This window comes from Ctenopharyngodon idella, chromosome 5 (genome assembly GCF_019924925.1).
Source record: "Ctenopharyngodon idella isolate HZGC_01 chromosome 5, HZGC01, whole genome shotgun sequence".
In the NCBI taxonomy this organism is placed as follows: domain Eukaryota; kingdom Metazoa; phylum Chordata; class Actinopteri; order Cypriniformes; family Xenocyprididae; genus Ctenopharyngodon; species Ctenopharyngodon idella.
The window spans coordinates 29276062-29300721 of NC_067224.1; the positions used below are offsets into that span (position 1 = coordinate 29276062).

The 24660-nt window shown below is 38.5% G+C and overlaps 1 protein-coding gene across 4 annotated transcripts in view; it reads right to left on the reverse strand.

The window, feature by feature from the left end:
• Positions 1–5397: 5397 nt before the first annotated feature.
• The window catches only part of grin1b (glutamate receptor, ionotropic, N-methyl D-aspartate 1b), a 28165-nt gene continuing 8902 nt past the window's right edge, over positions 5398–24660 (reverse strand). For 2 of the 4 annotated variants that reach the window (XM_051894875.1, XM_051894876.1), the window contains 16 exons: positions 23990–24111; positions 23060–23234; positions 22396–22540; positions 21496–21582; positions 21276–21411; positions 21065–21192; positions 20710–20874; positions 19993–20111; positions 19395–19507; positions 19109–19257; positions 18314–18471; positions 16842–17003; positions 16560–16669; positions 16061–16206; positions 10227–10337; positions 5398–7677 (listed from right to left, as the gene is read on the reverse strand). In XM_051894875.1, coding sequence (XP_051750835.1) covers positions 7612–7677; positions 10227–10337; positions 16061–16206; positions 16560–16669; positions 16842–17003; positions 18314–18471; positions 19109–19257; positions 19395–19507; positions 19993–20111; positions 20710–20874; positions 21065–21192; positions 21276–21411; positions 21496–21582; positions 22396–22540; positions 23060–23234; positions 23990–24111 — 2092 coding nt within the window. In that variant the 3' untranslated portion in view covers positions 5398–7611. The remainder of the gene's footprint in view (positions 7678–10226; positions 10338–16060; positions 16207–16559; positions 16670–16841; positions 17004–18313; positions 18472–19108; positions 19258–19394; positions 19508–19992; positions 20112–20709; positions 20875–21064; positions 21193–21275; positions 21412–21495; positions 21583–22395; positions 22541–23059; positions 23235–23989; positions 24112–24660) is intronic. The other 2 variants (XM_051894878.1, XM_051894879.1) reach the window with 1 other exon arrangement.

Here is a 24660-nt window from a genome sequence, read left to right on the forward strand (position 1 = left end):
AGATTTCTTCAGCACACATCCCGAGCACTGATGTGGATACAGAGACACGGCGAGATCTTTTGTTTGTGCTGTACTCATTGTACGGGAAGTACTCATGCAAGCTGCTTGCTGTGGGAAAAACAAGCGGTAGGACCGCAGAGATTAAATGAATATTGCAGTTGATGTTGCACAGGCCTGACTAGGGCTTTGTGATGTTTATCATAAATATGCAAACATATTCTTTTTAGATATAGAATTAATCAGTGCTTAGGAGAAAATAACTAGCTAAAAATAGCAACGCTACTAATAATAATATAGTGGGTTTTCTTTCCGGTAACAAACTACTTTATTCCAGTGAAGCAATTCGTCTCTCTTATATGAATCAGTTCGTCCAACGTGTTCTTCTTTCTCACATATAAAAGTTAGGGTCCCAATTCAGAGGCTGCATCCTTTGAAAGCTACATTCGAATGCGACGAAGGCCGTCCCAATTCGAAGGCTCCTACGAATGCGGCCTAGCCAATCCCAAGATTCATTGTGATCCAGTGAGATTGGATTTTTTTTTTTAGAAAACATGCCGGATTACCCTTTTAAATGTAACTACTGGGTTTCAACTTACTCAAATATATACTATACAAATGTAAAAAAAAAAAAAAAAAAAGAAAAGAAAAATGATTCAAATGTTGTCATCTTACCAAGATGCGATAGATTATTATGTACGTAAATGAACCAAGCTGAATATATTTAGACAGGTTGTGAACCCTGTTTTGTTTTGAAACAGTTGAATATAACTTTTTAAAAAGTCCAGTAAATGTTACTGTTGCTCATTAACGGCAGCTGTCACAGTTGCTACTAGACCATCCCATTTAATAATGCTTGGTTCAACCTTCGTTCACTTCGAAGGCGTGGCCTTTAAAGTCAGCATCCATTGAAGGATGCAGCCTCTGAATTGAGACACTGCTGTAGTGTTGGAACGTCTGATTCATTCTACTTGATCAGTTCGTCCGAATGGTCTTCCTCCTAATGTTAAAGTGCAATTCATTCTAGTAAATTGGTTTGTCCAAATGTTCCACTCACATGTAATGTTAAAGTGCAATTCATTCTAGTAAATTGGTTCGGTTTGTGCTTCTCAAATGGAAGGCTGTGTCTTAGGCCACATCCACACGAAGCCAGAGCTTTCCCTATCCAATCTTTTTTTCCCTCATTCTAAAAAAAAAAAAAAAAATTCTGTAAACACAGCGTTGTCTCAAGAAATATCTGCATATACACGAAACCACTGAAACCGACTTAAAACGATGTAGTATACATGCCAGACTAGTATGTGGCGCTGTAATTCTGCCACAGAGATACACTAAAAAGAGAGAAGACTTGGAGCATGCGAGTTGAGGGGCCGAGCCCATAGACTGTAAAAAAATATGGACGTAGGGTCCGTGACGTCACCCGTAGGTTTCTGAAGAGCATTTTTCAAACCTAAAGCCAGCCGTTGCCATCTTGGCAGCACGTCACCGCGCGTCACTCCTGGATAACAGAAAAAGGACAAACAGGCGGGACGTGGGAGGAGCTGAGGTGACGTGACGGCAGCAGACAAACAGCTAGTGGTGACAGCAGTGGCAATCCACCTGTCACTTGAGTGGCCGCGCCCTTAATTATGCAGAACTTTAAGGCTTAATATAATTTAAACGGATGATTTATAAAAAAATTCACCCCTCTCACAGTTGTCATGAAGGGCAAAATTAGCTATATAGACCAAAACCACAATTTGTACCAGGCTGTAAACATGTTTTTCTTTTTTCTTTTTTTGCTGCTGTCAAGTTGGGCATTTTAACATGGGGCTTAATGAGATTCTGCTCTCTTTTGGAGCCTGTCCCTAGCAGCCAGTCGATGAATTGCAGTTTAACTCACTTCCGTATTGGCTTCAAGAGAAACTGGGGGAGGTTGCCGCTTGGTCAAGAAGTGGGGTGATGATATCATCGTTTAACAAAATATACGGATTGGCAGTACACACGAAAACACAAGGGTGTCGTTTTCAGATTTATCCACTCTGGGAAACGGTTTCAAGAAATAGCGCCAGGATGAAACGCCGATACGATACAAAATATTTGCGTATACAGCTAAACACGTCTCCGTGTGGACAGGCTCTTAGTAAGACTATATCTCGGTTGCTATGTCATCAAACGCCGCCGAAGGCCGTCTTAATTTGAAGGATCCTTGGAAGGCTGCCCTCGTTTCGCATCCTTCATTCAGCTCTTTTTGAAGAATGCATCTATTGCAGTGGTGTGCAGTCCTGCTCCTGGAGGGCCACTGTCCTGCAGAGTTTAGCTCCAACTCCAATTAAACACACCTGAACTAGCTAATGAAGATGCCAGAGATGTCCAAACTCAGTCCTGGAGGGCCACTGTCCTGCAGAGTTTAGCACCAACTTGCCTCAACTCACCTGTCTGGAAGTTTCTAGTATGCCTAGTAAGACCTTGATTAGCTGGTCCAGGTGTGTTTAATTGGGGTTGGAGCCAAACTTTGCTGGACTGTGGCCCTTGAGGAGCAGGTTTGGACACCCCTGATCTAGTGTATCCTTTGCGTCCTTCAATCACCTACAATCCTTTGCACACATTCCAATTCACGAAAAAAAACTGACGGAAAACGAGTCAGCACTGAGCTTGTTCATTTTGAAATGTAAGACAAAAATTATGTTTTCGTAGATGAAGGAATATATGTTTTCGTTTTGGTGTAAATTATTCACTTAACACTAAACTGCCAGTAATGTAAGCCACTGGGAGACCACAGACGGTTGTCATTCACTATATTGCATCAGCAGAAAGCCAATTAATATAAATATTTTTAATACAAAGTATTTTTTTCAAAATAAAATTTGAATAGTATTTTCGTGCCTGACCCTGGGGGTGGGAACGTGTGACCTAGCCATGCGCACTTACTAGACCAGGGGGGTCCAGTCCTGTTCCTGTACTGCAGACTTCAGCTCCAACCCCAACTAAACACAACTGAACCAGCTAATCAACTAGGCATACTAGAAACTTCCAGGCAAGTGTGTTGAGCCAAGTTAAACTCTGCAGGACCGTGGCCCTCCAGGACAATTTGAACACCTCAACGCTCTCATTAGCGTTTAATGCTGAGGAGGAGGACTCTAGCCTACACAAGCCTCTGAAGGACTGGACACAGCCTTACTAGGATGCAGCCTTCCGTTTGAGAAGCACCCATTGTGTTGGAACGTGTGATTTATTATGTCAAACAGATTCGCAAAAATGATTCACTGATTTGACTCTCTTCACTATGTAGATATTTTCGACTGGGTTATGTAAATTAGGTTGTTTTTGTTGTAGCTATTTAGTATAAATGTATTCAAGTTTTCTTTATGGCTCTGATTAAATTATATATGACATCAGTGTATAAGTTATATATATTTGTTATTTATAAAAAACATACGGCAACCTTGCTAACTTAAAGGGTTAGTTCACCCAAAAATGAAAATTCTGTCATTTATTACTCAGCCTCATGCTGTTCCACACCCGTAAGACCTTCATTCATCTTCAGAACACAAATTAAGATATTTTAGTTGAAATCCAATGGCTCCGTGAGGCCTGCATAGCCAGCGATGACATTTCCTCTCTCAAGATCCATTAATGTACTAAAACATATTTAAATCAGTTCATGTGAGTACAGTGGTTCATTATTAATATTATAAAGCGACGAGAATATTTTTGGTGTGCCAAAAAAACAAAATAACGACTTATTTAGTGATGGCCGATTTCAAAACACTGCTTCAGGAAGCTTCGGAGCGTTATGAATCAGCATGTCGAATCAGCGGTTCGGAGCGCCAAAGTCACGTGATTTCAGCAGTTTGGCGGTTTGACACGCGATCCGAATCATGATTCGATACGCTGATTCATAACGCTCCGAAGTTTACTGAAGCAGTGTTTTGAAATCGGCCATCACTATATAAGTCGTTATTTTGTTTTTTTGGCGCACCAAAAATATTCTCGTCGCTTAATATTATTAATATTGAACCACTGTACTCACATGAACTGATTTAAATATGTTTTTAGTACATTAATGGATCTTGAGAAGAGGAAATGTTATTGCTGGCTATGCAGGCCTCACTGAAATATCTTAATTTGTGTTCCAAAGATTAACGAAGGTCTTACGGGTGTGGAACGGCATGAGGGTAAGTAATTAATGACATTATTTTCATTTTTGGGTAAACTAACCCTTTAAGTGTAGTTAGCTACTTTGAGGTGTAGCTTGTTATATTGAAAAAACAACAGCAACAACATTTATATCAGTATTGTTCCATGGCTATTGGCATTTTCAGTAACTCTGAAAGGGCTGCATCAGAAACACCCTAGTTCACTTAAATGTCATGGCTACTGGTGAGAGATAAATACGCTGCCTCACCTACCATGGTAGTGATATAAAATAGCACAAACGCAATATAAACAGCATTATAAATGCCTACCTTTTCAGTTGATGTAGATGCTGTAGGACTGCTAGCTTACAAAGACAAACAAGCATCAGGTTGCAAGATGCCCGAGGGTTTGTCCATTCACTGACCTGTGCGCCTGTCTGGATTACTTCAGCTCAAAATGTCAAGACAAACAGATTCAGAGCACCTCCTCCTCTACTATCTTGGCACACCTTCTCCACACCAGATTGTGACCACGTCTGTTTAATGTGAGAGGTAGATTGTGCAATAATTAATTAATTTTATGTCATTTTAAAAATTATACCTTCCATGCATGAGACTGTTAAACCAACAGCTATAAATATAAATAATGAATGAATATTCCCTACTTTATTTTAACCTATTATAAGAAAACTCACAACTGCATCCACACATTTCAAAAAACACTGAAAGATTAAAATAGATTTAAGTCAGTTGTGCTCTACTTTGATCACGACAGTGAAACAAATGGCTTTGCGTGCTCTCGCGCTGTGCAGTATCCCCATGAGAGCAGAGTGATGCCAAGATACTGATGATAAACAGTATTGTGGCATATTTCATATCTTTTTGAATAATGAAAGCGGGCACACTATGTTAATGCACTGAATTTTGTTCAAACCCATCAAGTATTATAGGCTACTAGTAAACATACATAACACATACAATCACACTCTCGAAAAATGTCATGTAATGTAAATATGACATCCGCATGGTATTTATCCAAATATTCAGTAGTGCATTCAGTGTAAAAGTTCAAGTATAGAAGCATAGTTAATTATAGAGGAGAGAAGGCTGACCTTTGCTCTTAATCTTCTAGTGAATCCTCATATCTGATTTTCTGTTTCTAAAACATTCACCTACCACTTCTAGTATTCCTTTATTAAATAAATATGAAGATATTGATTTGCTGAATCTATGAAACCTTAATCTTTCTAACAAAGGCAAGGTAAGTGTAGAGAGAGAATGGTGAGCATATTGAATCCAGGTTTTATTTTTTCATTTGATACATATTTTATTGGCACACTGGAGTACAGCAGTTATACATTTTTAAACATATATCTTTGTTTGAATTCAATTCCGAGTTTTTTTTACACAAACGGTATTGGAATAGTCATCAAAAGCACATTTGGTGGTCGTAAAATATGGTAAAAGCAGATTCAGATGGCCTTGCAATATCTTAAAGCTTTAGAAATAATGCTTGTTTGCACACAACAGTGAGTGAGACAGGTTACATTGATTTGTTTGTAAAAGATGTGCTTCCTATTGAGCTAAGTCCACACACTTTAATTCGTTCTTGTCAACGTTGTGGGGTTTCACCACACAGATTCCAATTATATAATGAAATATTAGCTTGATGGACATAGCAGTGCTTATATTTTTCTAAGTAGGTCATATTTAATATTCATGAATCTACAGAGAAATTGCGTATCTGCTTAACACGTTATTCGCTTCATAACGAATTTCACTTTGACATAAAGCAGCTCACAGTCATGTTCACAGTAAAACTGGACTTCAGACATTTTGCTGAACCCAACCCAACAAACAGAATAATATTGTCAAGCAAAGACCACCAGACCCTTAACTATAAATCTGTTTTTCTATAAAAAAAACTCTAAATTTTAATCTAAAACATATTCCTCATATTATTTTGTTCATCTTATAAAATAGCTCCATAACTTACTGTTACAGTACGCATAGTTCACATTCTAAACTTCTCACAATAGTTAGCAAAACCCTCAGATTGATTGTTTGAGACAAACGATCTATACAGTGATCTAATACTATAACTCATCTATTATTGGTCAGCATACTTTTAAAAGCCTACGTAAAAAGACGACTGACTTAGATAAATAAATTACCACTTTTGCCGGTAACCATTTCACTAGTCCACAGAGCAAAAGCTTGACAACAAACAATGGAAATAGCATCTAGTGTTATTATTACACACAGACAAAATATAATACTGCTCATATATTATAATGACATGATGAAATATGTATAATGCGAGGAAAGGTCCCTATGTGGTAGCAAAAAGATGCACGCTACCAGCTCACACAATGATACAGAAATCATTACAGGGAATTTCAAGCAGGGTTCAACATGAAGCTCAAAAGATCCTGTAATAATATCTGCTTCATTACATCTACGCCACTTTTTGTCATAAACGGGTTCCTTTCGATTGTTTGAAGATTTTCCATTAAACTTTTATGATAAAAAAGGTTGGATCTGCTACATTTAGCCCCTGGCTGAATAGACCCCATATTATATGCTGATATTCAGTTAATTCTCATCCAAAAAAGAATTATATATATATATTTTTTTTTACAAAAGATAAAAAAACATAAATTAATTAATAAATAAAGTAGAGAAAAACGGTAGTCAAAAATCCACAGTATGTGTCCAAAGCAACTTGGGCCACTTCAGGAGAGGAGTGTGTTTTGAAAACGGCAGTAAAGAGAGAGAATTGAATATTAAGAAACTCAGTGCAACGATGATCAAAATGTGTCAAACTTTCACCTACAGTATTATTTATAGTACCGCATTTTCCGTTACGACCCACTTTTTCAAATCTAAATATACAAACATGTAAAAGATATGTTCTGTTTGCTCTTTTCAAATGGGAAAACATCAAAACACTACCAGTGTTGTGATAAGCTACATATATCTTAGGTGGAGGTAGAAAGATGTAGATTACATATGTTCTGTATGAAACATAATTATGCCTGTATCATAAAAGTGAAAAACTAATTCGGTATTATCTTATTTTTTCTTGTTAATACTGAACGATGACCTAATGTGGAGAAACACAAGTCTGATGAATATACGTCTGAATATATATTTACATTTTTCGCACACACACACACACACAAAAAAAATCTTGATATGTGCAAAACAATTGTAAAAAGTGAAGCACTTTGTGTATCTGTGAGTGTGTTGGTCTGCTGTGAACTGTGTGGCAGTGTGGATTTGCTCCAGTGTGGTTGAATTTGGCACAGTGTGTCCATAAGAGTTTCATATCCAGTGTGCATATGCTGAGACAGGGTGGATTTTGCTCAAATGACGGTGCTGAAGGTGTTGTCTCAAGCTGTCTGATTCAGAGCCCACCGCTTCCTGCTTTTCCAGTCTCTCTCTCTTCTTTCTCTTTCTTTCTGCCTGTCAAATTCTCTTTCTCTCTCCACTTTCACACCACTGTGCTCACAGAGGGGTCTGACAGGTTGAGCTGGCCGGTAATATCCGTGGGATATGGCTATAGATGAGGAAGAAAGAGAAAGGGAAAAGTAAGAGCAAATATATTTGCATAAATATGTACTGTACCTCCCCGTATTTAGTTCACGTTTGTTATGACGGAGGCGATCTCTCCACCCACTGTAGGCCATGTTTATCTGTCATCCAGAATAATTTGGCTGCGTTTTAAAAACAGACAGGCCTCCTTGAGCTGGGGCTTAAGATAAATAGAGTGAACGAGGTCACAGATTCAATACCGCGCAATTGCTTTCTTAAGGGATCATTGCTCACGCTTAGAGTCCGAAATGAATATGCTTCCTTAAACGGGTACCGTATATCAACACACGAAAATGTCTGCACAAGAAACCTGTAATGGCACAAATGAGAGCACTCTGTCTTCTGGCCCATGGCTAATAATTTACCTGACCTAGAAGTATTGTCGCCATAGTAACTGTCCTAATGAAATATGACAGCCGGACCTGATATGCAGCACAAGGTGCAGTTTATTCCAGTCCGCCACAGGTTTCACCTTCAGTATCTCTCAATTTCTGAATGATTATTATTATACTGAAAGGTTTATTTAATTTTATACTCTCCACATATGAAAATATTATTTGTGGAAATGGTTAACATTTAATTAAAGGAATAGTTCACCCATAGATCATCATTTACTCAGCCTTATTGTTGTTCCATTTTTTTCTTCTTCTGTGAAACACAAAAGAAGATATGTCTGTTTTTTTCCATACAATGAAAGTCAGTGTTGTTTTGGGAGCCAAGTTTTCTTAATAATATCGACGACTGTATTCTGCAGAGTAAAGAAACTCATACAGGTCTGGAACGATAGTAAATGATGACATGATTTTCATTTTTGTGTGAACCTTCCCTTTAAGTCATGACAACTTTGAGAATTCATTATCAGAAGTCACACTGATTATCAGAAGGGATATAGTTTTGGCTAGAAGGCTTTAGTGGGTGTCGTGATACCCTCACTCATAACAACGTTGTTTATGGTGTTCCGAGTCAATTCTGAGTCATAACCACAGCGCCCCCTGTCTACAAACAGGGGGAAAGCATAAGAGAGCTCTATTCTACAACAACCAGAAGGGTCATGCTGGTAGAGGAAGAGAGAGGCAGTGTGGCATGTTGTGTGGACACCGACATTCAAAACGCCATTCAAATCCATTTATAAAAAACACTGATAGAAAAGAAAAGGATGATTAGGACTGTGATGGGTAAACGTCAGTTCAAAAAGACATTTTGTCACTGTTTAGCTTGTAGACTTTGTATCTTTAATCAGCTTTATCTTTAATCTGATCCTATTCTACCTTCAACTTTGAAAAATATTTTTTATAATATCATGTTAGGTTTTGTTAAGAACGCATTTTGTGAGCACCCTCACCTCTATGAATGATTTAAACCATCTTACTGAGGGAGAAATCAACTGAAATGTGAGCTACATGGATTTGGATGTTTCTTTGTAAACTGTCGACCAAATGAACTGCCAATCAGAATAATTTTGTTGAGGGTGTATGCAACAAAGCCCCAGGTCAATCATTGCCATACCCAGAAAATGTCTAGCGAGCAATTGAAAAACAACTCAGTCTACATCAATTAAAGTAATGCAATGAAATAGTCTGTGTTTGTGCTTGCACATTTGTTTGTATTGAATCCTCAGAGCCGGTAGCTGTTTAGTTTGAGAGCTACGTCTTATTAAACCTGTGGGACCAGAGAAACACAGTGAGGAGGCGTTTGTGTGAACGAACTCGTTTGGGAATCCAGCTCTGAGAGTTCAATACATTGTAAACGTAGACACAAAACCCATCTGAGCAGCATTTCCTGAAAATGAAAGGGTTTTTTATTCATAGAACTGCAAAGAAAACATTGGATGGTTAAAAATAAACGCAGAGATCTTGGTAGTGCAGGCCTGTCGGGGGAACAGCCCAGGTTATTTTAGCGTCGCTTGTCTTTGGCTGTTAATGGCGATACCGTGCATCACGGGAGGCATACAGGGTGACTTTGTGAGAGCAACCACATAAAATGGGACAATAAAAAGGAGGATGAGGTACATGGAAATAACCGTTACAGGACCGAGCAATGGGAGGAGAGACACACGAGTACACATAAAGAAAGGAGAAAAGAAAGTGTGAAAACAGAGCATAAAGTCACATCCAGGTTAGGCGCGGGAGAAAGACCAGCACAGGCACTAAGAAGGAGAAGCTACCTCGCCCCCTCCTGCAAGGTCAAACGCACAAGCCCCCCCCCAAAAAATCTGTTCCCTCTCCACACTTTCCCTAGCAGCTAGATCCTTGATTGGGCTTTCCCAACAGATGTCTGGATGGAGTATAGATGGCTGACTGACAGACATGTGGCCATGACTGTAACTCCATGTGTGAGGGTGAAGATAGTCTGAGATGACACGTTTGTTTTGGAGAGGAGAGATGAGATGACAGGAGAAAGGAAGAGAGCGAAAGAAACAGGGCAGGCCGAGGAGGAGGAGGAGGAGGAAGAGAAAGAGGAAAAGAGCGAGAAGATAGAAGTACAGGCAGGGCGTCATTTTCTTAATCTCCTTACCGTGTCTTTGGACGACCTACGTCTCTTGATGTTGGAGGCCAGGTTGGTACTGATGGACCTAAAAGAGGCTTTCTTTTTGGGGTCGGGCTCTGCTCTACCACTTTTCCTATCCTAAAATAAATATACAGTATATGTAGAACAATTATTCGTGCTCTCTGGAAGAGCGTGTTTGGTTTCCAACCATCACCACCCACCTCGACTACGAAAGCTACTGAATGGCACTACCCTGCTAATTTTAGTGCTAATCACAATTAAAATGGCGTCTCCTGTCCACTCTCCATTTCCATCATGGCTGTGAGTAAGAACGGTGCATTTGCGCACCCACAGCATTCTACAAGGAAAGAGGACACTGGCATAGACTGGGTGAGAATGTGTACAGAAAGTCTTAGTTCGAATCTTTTACAATCCTGACACTCTAGAGAGGGGAGGAGGACTTCTGTGGATTGTGTGATCAGACCGCACTCATCCACAGTTCTGCAACTCCGTAAATGGAAAGCCAAAGCATTAGCAAAGGAAAAAAGCAAAAGAAACGTAATCGGATGGAAAAAAAACAGGCTCCGTTTTGAAAGGGAGATGTTCTTGTGTTTTCAGGGAAAATTAACAACTCATCAATAAACAATCGAAACTTAACACAGTCCCATGGCATTATACCCCAGTGAGGGTATAATGGGCATATGAAGGAAGGAGGAAGGGGTGTGCAGGCTCATAATAGGAGACAAGAGCGTCTGGAAGGGGAGGAGGGGGGGGGGGGGGGGGTGAATTCAACCAGAAGACATGCAATACATGGAACCAAAAAGGGAATGCAAAATGAATGACATGACAGTTGACCTTGGCTGGCACCGTCACTCCCTCATTTACTAGCACATTTGGACCATATGTCTGATCCCCTACAGTGAGCGACTCAAAATGTGACCATCTGCGACTGCACTTTACTTTACAGCAATACAATATATGAATAATTATACCACAAACAGATTCGTGAACCAGTTTACATTTATATATATATTAAAAATGTTGGACAAATATGGACAAACCCAACTGTTAGTTTAAATTATTTTAATCCCAACGGTTGGGTTTGTCCATATTTGACCCAAACATGGGTTAAAATAAATTATATATATATATATATATATATATATATATATATATATATATATATATACACACACACAACCCAAATTCCGGAAATGTTGAGACGTTTTTTAAATTTGAATAAAATGAAAACTAAAAACTTTCAAATCACATGAGCCAATATTTTATTCACAATAGAATATAGATAACATAACCAGTGTTTAAAGGGAGAAATTTTACACTTTTATCCTCTAAATGAGCTCATTTCAAATTTGATGCCTGCTACAGGTCTCAAAAAAGTTTGCACGGGGGCAACAAATGGCTGAAAAAGCAAGAAATTTTGAAAAGATTCAGCTGGGAGAACATGTAGCAACTAATTAAGTTAATTGATATCAGGTCTATAACATGATTAGCTATAAAACCGATGTCTTAGAGAGGCAGAGTCTCTCAGAAGTAAAGATGGGCAGAGGCTCTCCAACCTGTGAAAGAGTGCGTTAAAACGATTGTGGAATACTTAAAAAATGTTCCTCAACGTCAAACTGCAAAGGCTTTGCAAATCTCATCATCTACAGTGCATAACATCATCAAAAGATTCAGAGAAACTGGAGAAATCTCTGTGCGTAAGGGACAAGGCCGAAAACCTTTATTGGATGCCCGTGGTCTTCGGGCCCTCAGACGACACTGCATCACTCATCGGCAGGATTGTGTCAATGACATTACTAAATGGGTCCAGGAATTCTTCCAGAAACCACTGTCAGTAAACACAATCCGCCGTGCCATCTGCAGATGCCAACTAAAGCTCTATCATGCAAAAAGGAAGCCATATGTGAACATGGTCCAGAAGTGCCGTTGTGTCCTGTGGGCCAAGGCTCATTTAAAATAGACTGTTTCAAAGTGGAAAAGTGTTCTATGGTCAGACGAGTCCAAATTTGACATTCTTGTTGGAAATCACGGATGCCATGTCCTCCGGGCTAAAGAGGAGGGAGACCTTCTAGCGTGTTATCAGCGTTCAGTTCAAAAGCCAGCATCTCTGATGGTATGGGGGTGCATAAATGCATACGGTATGGGCAGCTTGCATGTTTTGGAAGGCACTATGAATGCTGAAACATATAAAAAGATTTTAGAGCAACATATGCTCCCCTCCAGACAACGTCTATTTCAGGGAAGGCCTTGTGTATTTCAGCAGGACAATGCAAAACCACATACTGCAGCTATAACAACAGCACGGCTTCGTCGTAGAAGAGTCCGGGTACTGCAGTCCACATCTTTCACCTATAGAGAACATTTGGTGCATCATTAAACGAAATATACATCAAAGATAACCACAAACTCTTCAGCAGCTGGAAACCTATATCAGGCAAGAATGGGACCAAATTCCAACACCAAAACTCCAAAAACTCATAACCTTGATGCCCAGACGTCTTCAAACTGTTTTGAAAAGAAGAAGAGATGCTACACCATGGTAAACATGTCCCTCTCCCAACTATTTTGAGACCTGTAGCAGGCATCAAATTTGAAATGAGCTCATTTTATGCATAAAATTGTAAAATTTCTCCCTTTAAACATTTATGTTATCTATGTTCTATTGTAAATAAAATTTTGGCTCATGTGATTTGAAAGTCTTTTAGTTTTTCCAGAATATTTCCGGAATTCGAGTTGTATTTTATATATATATATATTAGTTTAAAACAAATGTTCCAGGTTCTTAAAAATGTACTCTTTGTATTCATGTTGGTTTGACATGGTTTAGAAAAATTCTACAGCATTTTCAAGAAAAGTTTCAATTTGCTGACTCGAAAATGTTTTGTAACCAAGTACAGAACCAAAAATATATTATTTAAATATATTTCTCAAGCGAGTAACACCACATGACATTTCACAACCTGAACTTGCCCTGTCATTTAAAAAAATGTCATCAAATCATCTAATATTTAAGAGAGCAATTCATTGTGAAACACAGTCATGATGATCTGCATAGTTCCTCTCTAAATTAATTTTAATCCCATGTCCAAAGCCAAACAAAATGCTTCTGTAAAGTAAAGTGCATTAAACTTTTTTTTGTGCAAGATATTTTTTATTCTTTTAGCATTTACGAATCATTAGTCACTGTCTGGCTCTCTCAAACAACATTGCAAAAGAAACAAGACACAAAAAAAATGCCCACAATAATATTTTCATCTGTTTTCACATAAATGCATTCTGGTTTCTCTAGAAAGGGTGACCGTACAAGCTCCTTTAACCGTCAGTGCTTTCATCCATTGCATTTCAAAGCCCTGTGATGAGGCAGTGCCTCTGGAGTGGGCAGCTAGCCCACATCACACGGGCTCCTGATCTGCTCCTGGCTCGCTCTGGTTTGAAATGCAAATGCATCCAGGGCAGATCTGCCTGTTCATGCATTCAGGAAGCAGTTGTGTGTACGGCTTTTGCATACGTTGCATGTGCACCTGGAATGAGCGTGGCGGTTTTAATGTGGAATAATTAATTTTAGCTTTCAGGAAGGAATTATTCATTGGCGCACTCGGTCGCCATTAGCGCTGGTTAAACATCCATATTTGCCCATTCTTATGGGGATTACATGGAGGCTCATTTGCAATTAAATTATATAAGCATTATTTTTCTTTTATTCGATAAACAGTGGGAGGAAAATCATCAAAAAGACCTCATCCGTGGTCAAATATAGTTTTTTGTTCATCTCAAATTATAAGCCTTCAACAATGCTGGACCTCTGACTGGACGTGGGCAGCACGTGTGGGCGTATTAACTGTTCAACATTGTCTTGTGACTCAAGTAGGCGGTAAAGCCCGAAGGTTAAAACACTTAACTCCCTATAACATGATTCTCTGATGTGTGAAGTCAATCAGATAGCTGTCGGCTTTGATACCGCACTGACACTTGATCCATTAGTTAGATTTAGTCTGTTTTGCCTTGTGGTGAAATATGCGCCTGCTAATAATGAGTCTAAAGTAACAAGGCCACGCTCAATGACTTGCATCCCATTAGAAGTAATCTCGCTTCAACAACGCACTAACTTTCACAGCAGTTCAGAGCTGTGGTCATGTGTTGTGTAAGCTAGCCAGGTCTCAAGTCTCAAACAGGCTGACCTTGTTACTTTTGCCAACATCTGGGCATCATGTTGGCCTGTGACCCATTGTGTATGGATACAGCTGGAGGCCAGCAGCGGACAGACACTGATCTGTATAGGGCGTGAGGACGCTTTGATCCCCGCTGGAGCCCAGCAGAGACATTCAGCCGGCCTGCTCAGCATGCATCTTCCTGACTCCACAGCAGTATCACAAGCTCCTTTAATGTGTGTGTGTGTGTATTTGTCAAGCTGCTCAATAAAAGCAATGCCAGTGGCAGTAGTGAGGCTGCAGGAGCTGCTTTATCATGCTGAGCATTTCGATTGGATGGTAAGAAATGTGTCTTTGCATGGATCTGCCGAGAACCACTCATCATTATTATAAAGGAATTATTTTGGACACTTATGTGCTGTTGCATGGCCAAATGTCTGAATTTATGAATAGGCCTGTTATCCTTTTCACCTCGAGGCATTGTTGTACAACTGGGAGATTCTATTTATTTAGCAGATATAATCACAATCACACTGTATTATAAACAGTATGTAACTGTGGATCATACTTTGCTTTCTTTGAGTATTTGTGCTTTATTAGTATTATCTAAAGCAATCATTTTTAAAGTTTTTGATGCCAAAGACCCATTTATATTATATGAAAAGTTATTTAGCATGATATTTTAAAGACAACATGTTGTTTCCTAAATTAAATTATTGGTTTTTACATTGTCCTTGTACTAAAGCCAAAGCTAATTATAAAAATATGGAAAATATTTACTTTGTGTTAATTTGACTCAACTTCTGTTTTCAGCAATTACAAAACAAATTTTAAATGAAAAGGTTTGTCTTTTTCAGATTTATTATAAATCTAAAAGTACTTACTATTTAATTAAAGAAGTCTTTACTTAAAAAGTAAAGACTTAATTTGTTGCAAACAAATTCTATTTCAAATAAATGCTGTTCTTTGGAACTTTATTCATCAAAGAATCCTGAAAGAAAATATATGTTTGTACAACTTTAATAACACAGGAATAAATAACTTTTTAAAAATATATTCAAATAGAAAATAGTTATTTTAAATTCAAATAATATTTTGCAACATTACTATTTTTACTGTATTTTTGATCAAATAAAAAACATTTAAAAAAAAAAAAAATTCAACCTTAAACTTCTGAATGGTAGTGTATAAATATTTTTCCAAACAGTATAAATGGGTCTTTACATATGAAAGCTTATAGTTGGCTTCATATTTTAGGAAGTATATCATCAGATATCCTTGTCATCAAAAGTTTAAAAACCCCTGCTCAAAATATCATTGTAAGCTCACCCCCTTTATACTCCCTTGTACAAAAGAAATTAAAGATATTAAGATAAGATATTGCTAAGATATTAAAATAGTTTAGCATGCATTAATATATTGACAAACACTTTAGTTCACTGTAACATTCGCTGCTCAGTTTGACTGCCTTATTTGGCTGTTCTTTTTGAGTTCACTCTTTTGGTGATGTGTTCATTTCTGCCTCATCGTGACCTTTAAGTCGCATCATGAACGGATGACAGACATGCGACCAGAAGAAATCTATGAGACTTCTTCATTCTGTGTCAGAAACCAGTGGTTAGCTGCAGATTGGCCTATTTTTTGGCTCTAATAACTTCCAGTAAGAGTTTGGGGGTTGGGAGGCGGCTGTACCTGTAGGTTCTTCCTCCAGACATTAACTGCTGCAAAGGCCAGCTGCATTTGCTTCCTGCGCGCATCTTTGTGCCGTTTGTACGCAATCTCAATGAAGATGAGGAAGATCCCAGCAACGATGCCACCAGCAACCAACATAAACACGCCTGTGTGATGAAAAATACGTTTGATTATTTCCAGACAGTCTTCAATGTGACAAAGAGGGCAACAGACAGAGACTATTATTAAGGGCCGTTCATACTGAAAGGGATTTGCATTCATTTTCAATGAGATTCTGTTTGTTTTTTAGCAACATGAGCTTCAGTGACTGTTGGTTGATATGACAAAGTTGGTTTATGCAAATGAGCAGAGACATGATGTGTCTGGATATAACGGTTGAGTAGAAATGCTTACTAGCAACTAACGACATGGAGACTCAACGATCTTAAGAGATTTGATCACTGTCAGTGTCAACAACCCTTTAAAAAGCAAAAGAGATTCTGTGAGAGGTGGATCATACCTGCCATATTCTCAAAAGTGAGTGTGGCCGGTGCATTGCTTCTGGAGTCACACTCCTGATAACGGACCCATGTTTTATCCAAGTCCTCCATGAAGCCATTCTCATGGGAACTATTAATTCAGAGACCAAACACATCAGTCAAACAATCCCATATTCCAGAAATAGAAACAGTTGACAGATTGCGGTAAGCCTAGGGATTAGCTGAAAGGAACAGAAAAAAAAGAGAAAACCAAACAAAAGTATAGCGGTGTACTGTGGATGATTAGTCTTGATTGAGATTACCTGAGGATGGCCAGTGAGACATTTTGCTTCCATGGGCTGTCTTTGCGCATGCCAATTCCGAATCCAGAGCGGAAGAACAGCTCGCCTGTGGTGACCAGGTCACATTTTTGCGAGGCCTCAAACTCCAACACTGCTGAATCCCATATAAATGCGTGGAGTTTGCTATGAGAAGAAAAAAATTGTAGTGAAAATATGACAAGTCTTGCATTTTTGTAATTTAAAATTCTTTATTACAATACCATTCAAAGATTTTTAAAAAATAATTTTGAAAGAAGTCTGTAATGCTCACCAAAGCTGCATCTAACTGATCAAAAATACAGTAAAAATGGTAATATTGTGAAACATTACAATTTCAAATAACTGTATTCCATTTTAATATACTTTAAAATGTAATTTATTCCTGTGATGGCAAAGCTGAATTTTCAGCATCATTACTCCAGTCTTCAGTGTCACATGATCCTTCAGAAATCATTCTAATATGCTGATTTGGTGCTCAAGAAACATTTCTTATTACCAATGTTGAAAACTGCTGCTTAATATTTTTGTTAAAACCATGATACATTTTTTTTCTTTCAGGATTCTTTGATGAATAGAAAGTTCAAAAGAACAGCATTTATTTGAAATGGACTTTTCCACTTTTGTTCAATTTATTAAAAATACATTTCAAAATTAGAATTAGTCTTAGCATTTTGTCCCCCTTTTGCTTAAATGATAGCAGCACATGAGCTGTGATCCAGCGAGATTTGAGAGAAAATTGTGTCACATGTTCAATGACACAAATTGATTTATTTGACGAGGGACCTAGAAATAATGCATAATCTTATGCATTTATTCTTCATTTTATGTCATAGTGTTTCTTTGTTCTACATTTTTCAAAATTTAAACTTGTTTATTTGCAGGTTTAAATTAGATCCCAGATTTTCATAGTCTTAGACATCTAGTCACCACTGTATTTAATAAATCATTTGCATCTCTACTACTTTTTACACAAACAGCTTGAAGAACTTGAATCTTCTAAATGGAGATAAGTGGATCTAATTCCTGGAGATTATAGAACTCCACAAGTTAAAAATTTGAAAGGGAAATTTATTAAACACGGGCAGTCTGCCATCTGTTCCTGTATTACCCTTGTAGTGAAGGTCTTTCTTTAAAAAACAACTCCCTACCCTGCTTTGTATTCAGCAACAATACTGTACTGAATCACACTAACAGGAGTTTAGCCTCTGTCTGCTCTTCACACACTCACTGAGGAGAGAGGAATATGTATCATCCTTTATACTGAATGGTAATTTATCTCGCTGCTGCCCACTTCCTGGCAATGATATCTATGCCCGGCCCCTAAAGGGAGCGTTGTAATATGATGCTTTTTAAGATTTAAAACAACAGCTTCCAATAAACCTGTTCTAACTTAACAAAAAATAACAATGCTTTAAAAAAATATAATTAGGGGAAACTTTTGATTGTTGACTGACTTGTCTCGCACGGCCTGGATGGCTTCAGCGGCGCTCTCGTAGTTGTGCTTTTCCATGTGGCGGTACATGGTGCTTAGCTCAACTTGGCGCCGGAAGTAAATGTCCACAGAGCTCTGCTTCACTGTGGCGTAGATGAACTTGTCTGATGGGTTTCGCAGCTGGAATACAAGGCAATAGTGGGACGGTCTGGATGAACTGTTATAAATCGTTGTAGCGCAAGATAATTTAAGTGTCCGTTTATTCAAAATATGCTGAATAATTAAAGTAAACTGGTGTTTGGTGTCTGCAAATCAAAAATTTTGACTTTTTTTGTCTCTGCAAATACATGAAATATTTCTGAGAGGAAAATAGCTGTGGGAATAAGAGGTAAACCAAGGAAAGTATGACCTAAAAAAATGTTCAGTGAAGTCATACTGCTGTGCATCTACAACTGTAAGTATAAAACTGTAAACTTAAGTAAATATATTGTATTATATTGGAAAATACCATTCAGAATATACTTATACCCCGTTGATTTTAATGTATTATTTATTATTATTTATTTTACTTTTATTCAAATGTTTACATTTAGTTCTTTGCTAATTTTCAGCCCACATGACAGAATCGACATAGGTTGTTATGATGAAACCAGGCAAATAAAAATAACCTTTGCTAACAAATGACCCATAATTATGTGTCCTTGGCGAGCTTAATTATATGCCGTGTGAAATGTGAAATCTCTATGCACGGTAATTTAGGGTCTTATTTGATATTGTGTTGTATAACATGAAAAGCTGCTTCATATTTAGCGCTCACCCTAGGGTCGTTGATGCCGGTAATGCGCTCCTCAGGCCGATCCAGCACTAGGAAGGCTGCCAAATTGGCAGTATAAGATGCAACTATAATCATAGCAAAACCAGCCCACACCATACCTAAAATCCTTGCTGAAAAGCTCCGAGGGGCACCTGCGAATGTAAGCGGGGAGGTGAGAGCGATAAAGAAAATTATGCTCACTGCAAAATCAATCAAACACAGAGTCAGCAATATTTCCACCTCACAGGGGCGATAGACCGAATAATAAGCTCTCATTGCTGATGTCTACCTTCTCCAATGCCGGAGTTCAGAAGTACACCCCAGGAGAACCACATTGCAGAGGATAAGGTGAGGGCATCTTCTTCTTCCTCTTCACTATTTACTTTAAACCTTCCAAACGGGCTGCAGGGCAAAGCGCATATCAGTCAGAGACAGATGCTTTCAGACTGCGTCCAGAATATGTTGTTAAAATTCAGCCAAACTTCTGAGATCTTCTGCAAACTTTCTTAATATCAAGCTACATTCTCACAGCTGTGTTCAGTCATTTCTACATCTATCCAAGGATGAGTTTTAAAAGGATGGTTCAGTGAAAAATGAAAATCCTGTCATCATTTACTCACCCTTGTTGTTGCAAACCTGTTTTAATTTCTTTCTACTGCAGAACACAAAAGAAGATACTTCTAAGAACGCTGGGGTCCAAACAACATTGGACCTCATTGACTTTCATTGTATGGAAAAAACAACAACAAAAACAACAACAACATCAACAAAACACTGAGACATTTGTCAAAATATCATCTATTGTGTTCCACAGAAGAATGAATGACATACAAGATTGGATAAACTATCCCTTAAAGGTGTCATGCATGTAACAAGTCTTCCTTTACCTGAAACGGTCTAATAGGTAGAGCATCACCGCCACAACATGGACCGATAGACCCACCAGTAACCACAGAGTGCTCTGAAAAGGCTGCATGAACGAGTCCAGTGTACTGCGTGGAATTTCCTGCAAAACAACACAGCTTTATCCAATCCAACAAACACCACCCACATTGCCACATGCATCGCCATATGGAGCATCAAATGGAGTCTACATCTACGCTGGTTAGAGGTGTATTAATAGATTTCACTGTACTCCAGTCAATTGATTTATCAAAGCATTTTCTCAGCACAGAGATAAGCCCACTTCAGGGAATTCAATTAAAACAAGAAACTGTAATACTATTTCTGTCCCAGAAAATCATGTTCTCAGAGGATTTTTCCAAAAATTAATTACATTTCAGATACTTTATTTGAAACTTAGTAGCCATGAAACTGACCCCAGATCTATTATTTTCTCACTGGTTTACAGGAAAAGCAGTTTTAAAAGGATAGTTCATCCAAAAATGAAATGTAATCATTTATGAATTTCATGTTGTTCTAAAGTGGAACAGGAAAATATTTTGAAGAATTGTTTTTGCATATACATTGAAAGTCAGTGAGGTCCAGAACAACATTTGTTAGCCATTGACCTGTCATTTTAGGCAAAAAAAAAACTTAAATTTTTATTTTGGGTGAACTATCCCTTTAAAGTCTGTGCATTAAAATGACTATCAGAGACTCACCTTTTTGACAAGTATTGTGAGCCCCTGGTACTTGAACGGTTTCGAGAACTCTATGTACTGGGCTCGTTCATTGTTGATAGTAAGTGGAGCCACGATCATGTCTGCTAAGCCACTCAGGAGCTCTCCCATCATGCCATTCCACTCCTTCTTGTTGCTATTATTTACCTGGTATTAAAGAAGATAATTTGTCATGCCTAAATGTGCTTTACTTTATATATATTTCAGCAGATTCTTAATGGCATCTGTGAAGAAAGGCTTGGAAATGTACAGGCAATAAGGCTAGTTGCATGACCTTTGAAAAGGCATGCAAAGCTACAGGCAGGTGAAGAATCAATAATGTTATCATATTACTCACACGCTCCTGAGTGCCAAATTTGCCATCAGCCACTAGATGCACTTCATAGGTAAAGTTCATTGTCATTGCAAGTTTGATCAAAAGATCAATGCAGAATCCATAGCAGCACTGAGGCACTATGGGGCGACCTATAGAGTTAGACAAGCCAGTCAGATCTGGTCAAAGCACTTTAGTCCAAAAATATTGTATAATATAATATAATACATAATACCTGGAATGGTCTCATTGGGGCCAGTGCAGATCACTTTTTTGATCAGGACTCCATTTACAGTGTACTCTTCCTTACATGTTCCATCTCGTAGCGTCGGTTTCACATAGACAAAGGGCTCTTGATGAATGGTGACAATCTACCAAAGAAACAAGAGAACTGAATGTAAATGCAAGGTGGTTTTAAGAAAAAATGATGCATCAAAACCCCTGCCATGAAGTACCTTTAATCTTGTTGACATCTGATAGCCTTTTGGCTTTTCAGTTTCTCCTCCTGGCCAAATAATCTTCCTCTGAGTGTTCATTACGACCTGGAACAAAATATTTTCCTGTCATTCACCTTTATTAATTTCCATTTCTATACATTCATTTACTTTGGGATATTGTAAAAGCAATTTTGTATAATTAAAATGTTTTTATAACCGAACAATGTAGGCTTACTTACAAAAGTTTCATTCAGTGTAATTATTTTATTAAATAAGACACACACACTGAAAGAGAGCTGAAAGAAAATAAACTAATTTGTCTGCTAATTTGTCTAATTTCACTGCATTTTTAATAAATTTTTTTTTTTTTTAAAATTTAAATTTTTTAAGATAGTCGATCACTTTTAAAACATTAATCTTGATTAAAGTTAATACATGTCAGTTTGTATAAGTGAATTAATAGCTACTTCAAATTAATGATGAATTATAGTATATTTATCAATTAACATTTATCTAGATAAATAAAAGCTGCAAAAAAAATTGTTGTTCATTGTCAAGCGGTGCTCACTCCAGCTCCCCCTCTCTGGACGTCATGGGTGGAGCTTGATCTAGTCCAGCTCTGTTGATCTAATAGGTTGAGGGATATGATTTTGGATAGAGTTGGGGTGTGGTTGGACCTTCTAGCTCTACCCATTACACCCCGATTACATTCACAGAGGGGGAGCTAGATGTCACGCTCCACCATTTGGCTCTGCAGCGAGCAGCCTCTCTTTGTTGGTTTATGAAACCTAATGCTGTAACCTTACTGTAAAGTGTTACAATAAAATTACAGTCTTCTACTGTCCAAACTGTTAAAATAGCAAATGTTTGCGCCAAGCAGAAGGACAACTCATTAAAAAGACTGAGCCAAATTCATACTTGCGAGCCATTGTAGACGCCCACTTGCACCAGCCGGGTTTTCTGGTAGTTCAGAATGCTGTAGTGGGCGAACCTCCTGTCTCCGTCATCGTTAAACTCCACGCGGCCTGTCAGGCCATCTGGATACTTGGATGACATCAGCACTCTAGTACACCAGAGGGGGGGTTTTAGAAATGGCACAAAATGCTCATTTAAACACAAAGGAAGACATTGACGATGACTGGAAGTAATGGAAATTTACCAGGAATTCAGAGATGGGAGATGCAGGTATGTCTTAACTAACTAGGGAAGATTTAGGGGGTGTCATGTGGGGTGGAGACGGATGGCACATAATGTGCAGGCACAGACATGGGAGAACAGAAATGACACCTGTGAGGGTCTCAAATTGGGTCTCCAATGCAAATTGGTACCACCAGATTTCACAAGGCCAATGTAATCAACAACTTAACAGGCTTGATGTGTCCTTGCACTTGATTATTACTCCTTTTGAGGAGTGAAGGCATGGTTTTAGAAGCCAAATGCTTGCGATTTCAATGTTTTCGGTGTGAAAGCTTCCACTCTTGTCAGTGCCAGACCAGTGGTAATGTATGATAATGCATGACAGCAAATGGATGGTTGGTTGGAAAGCTAGCGAATGCTAGCCAGCGCTCATCCCTGGCCTCACCGTTTGAAGAGTGGGCCAGTCTTCCAGATGTTTGTATTGCCAACACAGCCTCGAGGAGGCTCTGTGATATTCTCCTTCTCAAAGAGCTCCTGAATGGACTGGGCCACCACAGCCACGGCATCGTAGATGTGCGCAGACTCGTTCTTGCCATTGATAAGCTGAAGGCCGAGCAAGCCTGCCCAGTTGACAACATTACATGGTGTTGGCCAATGCCTTACAACACGACTCTCACTTCAAGAGCACGTCAAGGCATACTCATAATAAAGAAATGCACACATTGCCAGAGAGAGAAACAAACGTGCATTGCATATGAGCGACAAATTGTCTCAAGACAGACAGAAGGACTGTGAAAGTCATGGGGGGTTAGGACAGGGTCAGCACTGAGCAGAATGATGTGAAGTAGAACACGGATGTGTATATAAAGAAGCCAGGAACAAAGAAATGCGGTTGTCGCTTACCATCGTATCCACACCTCAATGTGGAGGTAGCAAAGCACCACTTATAAATAAACTCATGACAGCCAAACCTTAAAAATGTATGCACATTCAAACCAATATGGATTACCACTCTCTATTGCATCATTTGTTGTCTACTGAAAGAAAGGACAAACACTCAAAAATGAAACAAATTAAACATTAGACATAAAGCACAGTACAATGAGTAAAGAATCACTGTGTTTGAAACCTTTAAACATGCAGATGTTTAAACGTTTAAACACGCAAGTACAGCACAGACACTGATTCGTCGGTGGGGATTGCAAATTGTAATCGTATAAAAAGCTTAAAAGGCAAAAATGTTCCATTTGTTAAACAGCCTGGGAGAGAGAGAGAGAGAGAGAGAGAGAGAGAGAGAGAGAGAGAGAGAGAGAGAGAGAGAGAGAGAGAGAGAGAGAGAGAGAGAATGAAAATGGAGAGGATGAAAAGTACATACCATCTGGGGCTTCACTCAGTGCTTTACCAGACATCTCCCTTTCTCCAACCAGCCACACGTAACCAGAGCCTGTCATATTGAGCTGGCGTGCCGCTTTATAAATGGCTGCGGCTTCGTCTTCACTGCGATTGGACAAAGATTGGTGATAACGGATTAGAGTAAACACCTACAATTTTAATGTTATGAGCAAGCCCACATGGAATCTGTGTGTGCAGAACACAGAAATCAGAGCATTCACTATTCAGAAAGTTCCTTGCGTGTTTCTTTATTAAATATTTTGGTGAATTTCACCATGCTTTTATTCACCAACGAGAGTGTAAAACACATTTTGCCATGTTTAAATCCATTACGCAGAATGCCTCAAATTATCCCCCAAGTCAGTCTGCATATTCTGTGTGGGCCTGATTATGAGTGACTCATGAAGGGCAGACAAACTGTTTGACATTTTGAGGCAATCTCTTGATAACAAATTAGATGCTGGCTCATTTAACCAGAAAACGCCTTATGAAGTGTTTACACAGAGGTTGGTCATCATGTTAGCTCCATTTGCTTTAATTTTTAATATTTTAATGTGTAAACTCACTGAAATTGTTAGGACTGAAATTGTAAATTCCAATTCAATTTTGGACTTAAAAATAAAAATAAAAATAAAAATAAATTCAAATTCAAAT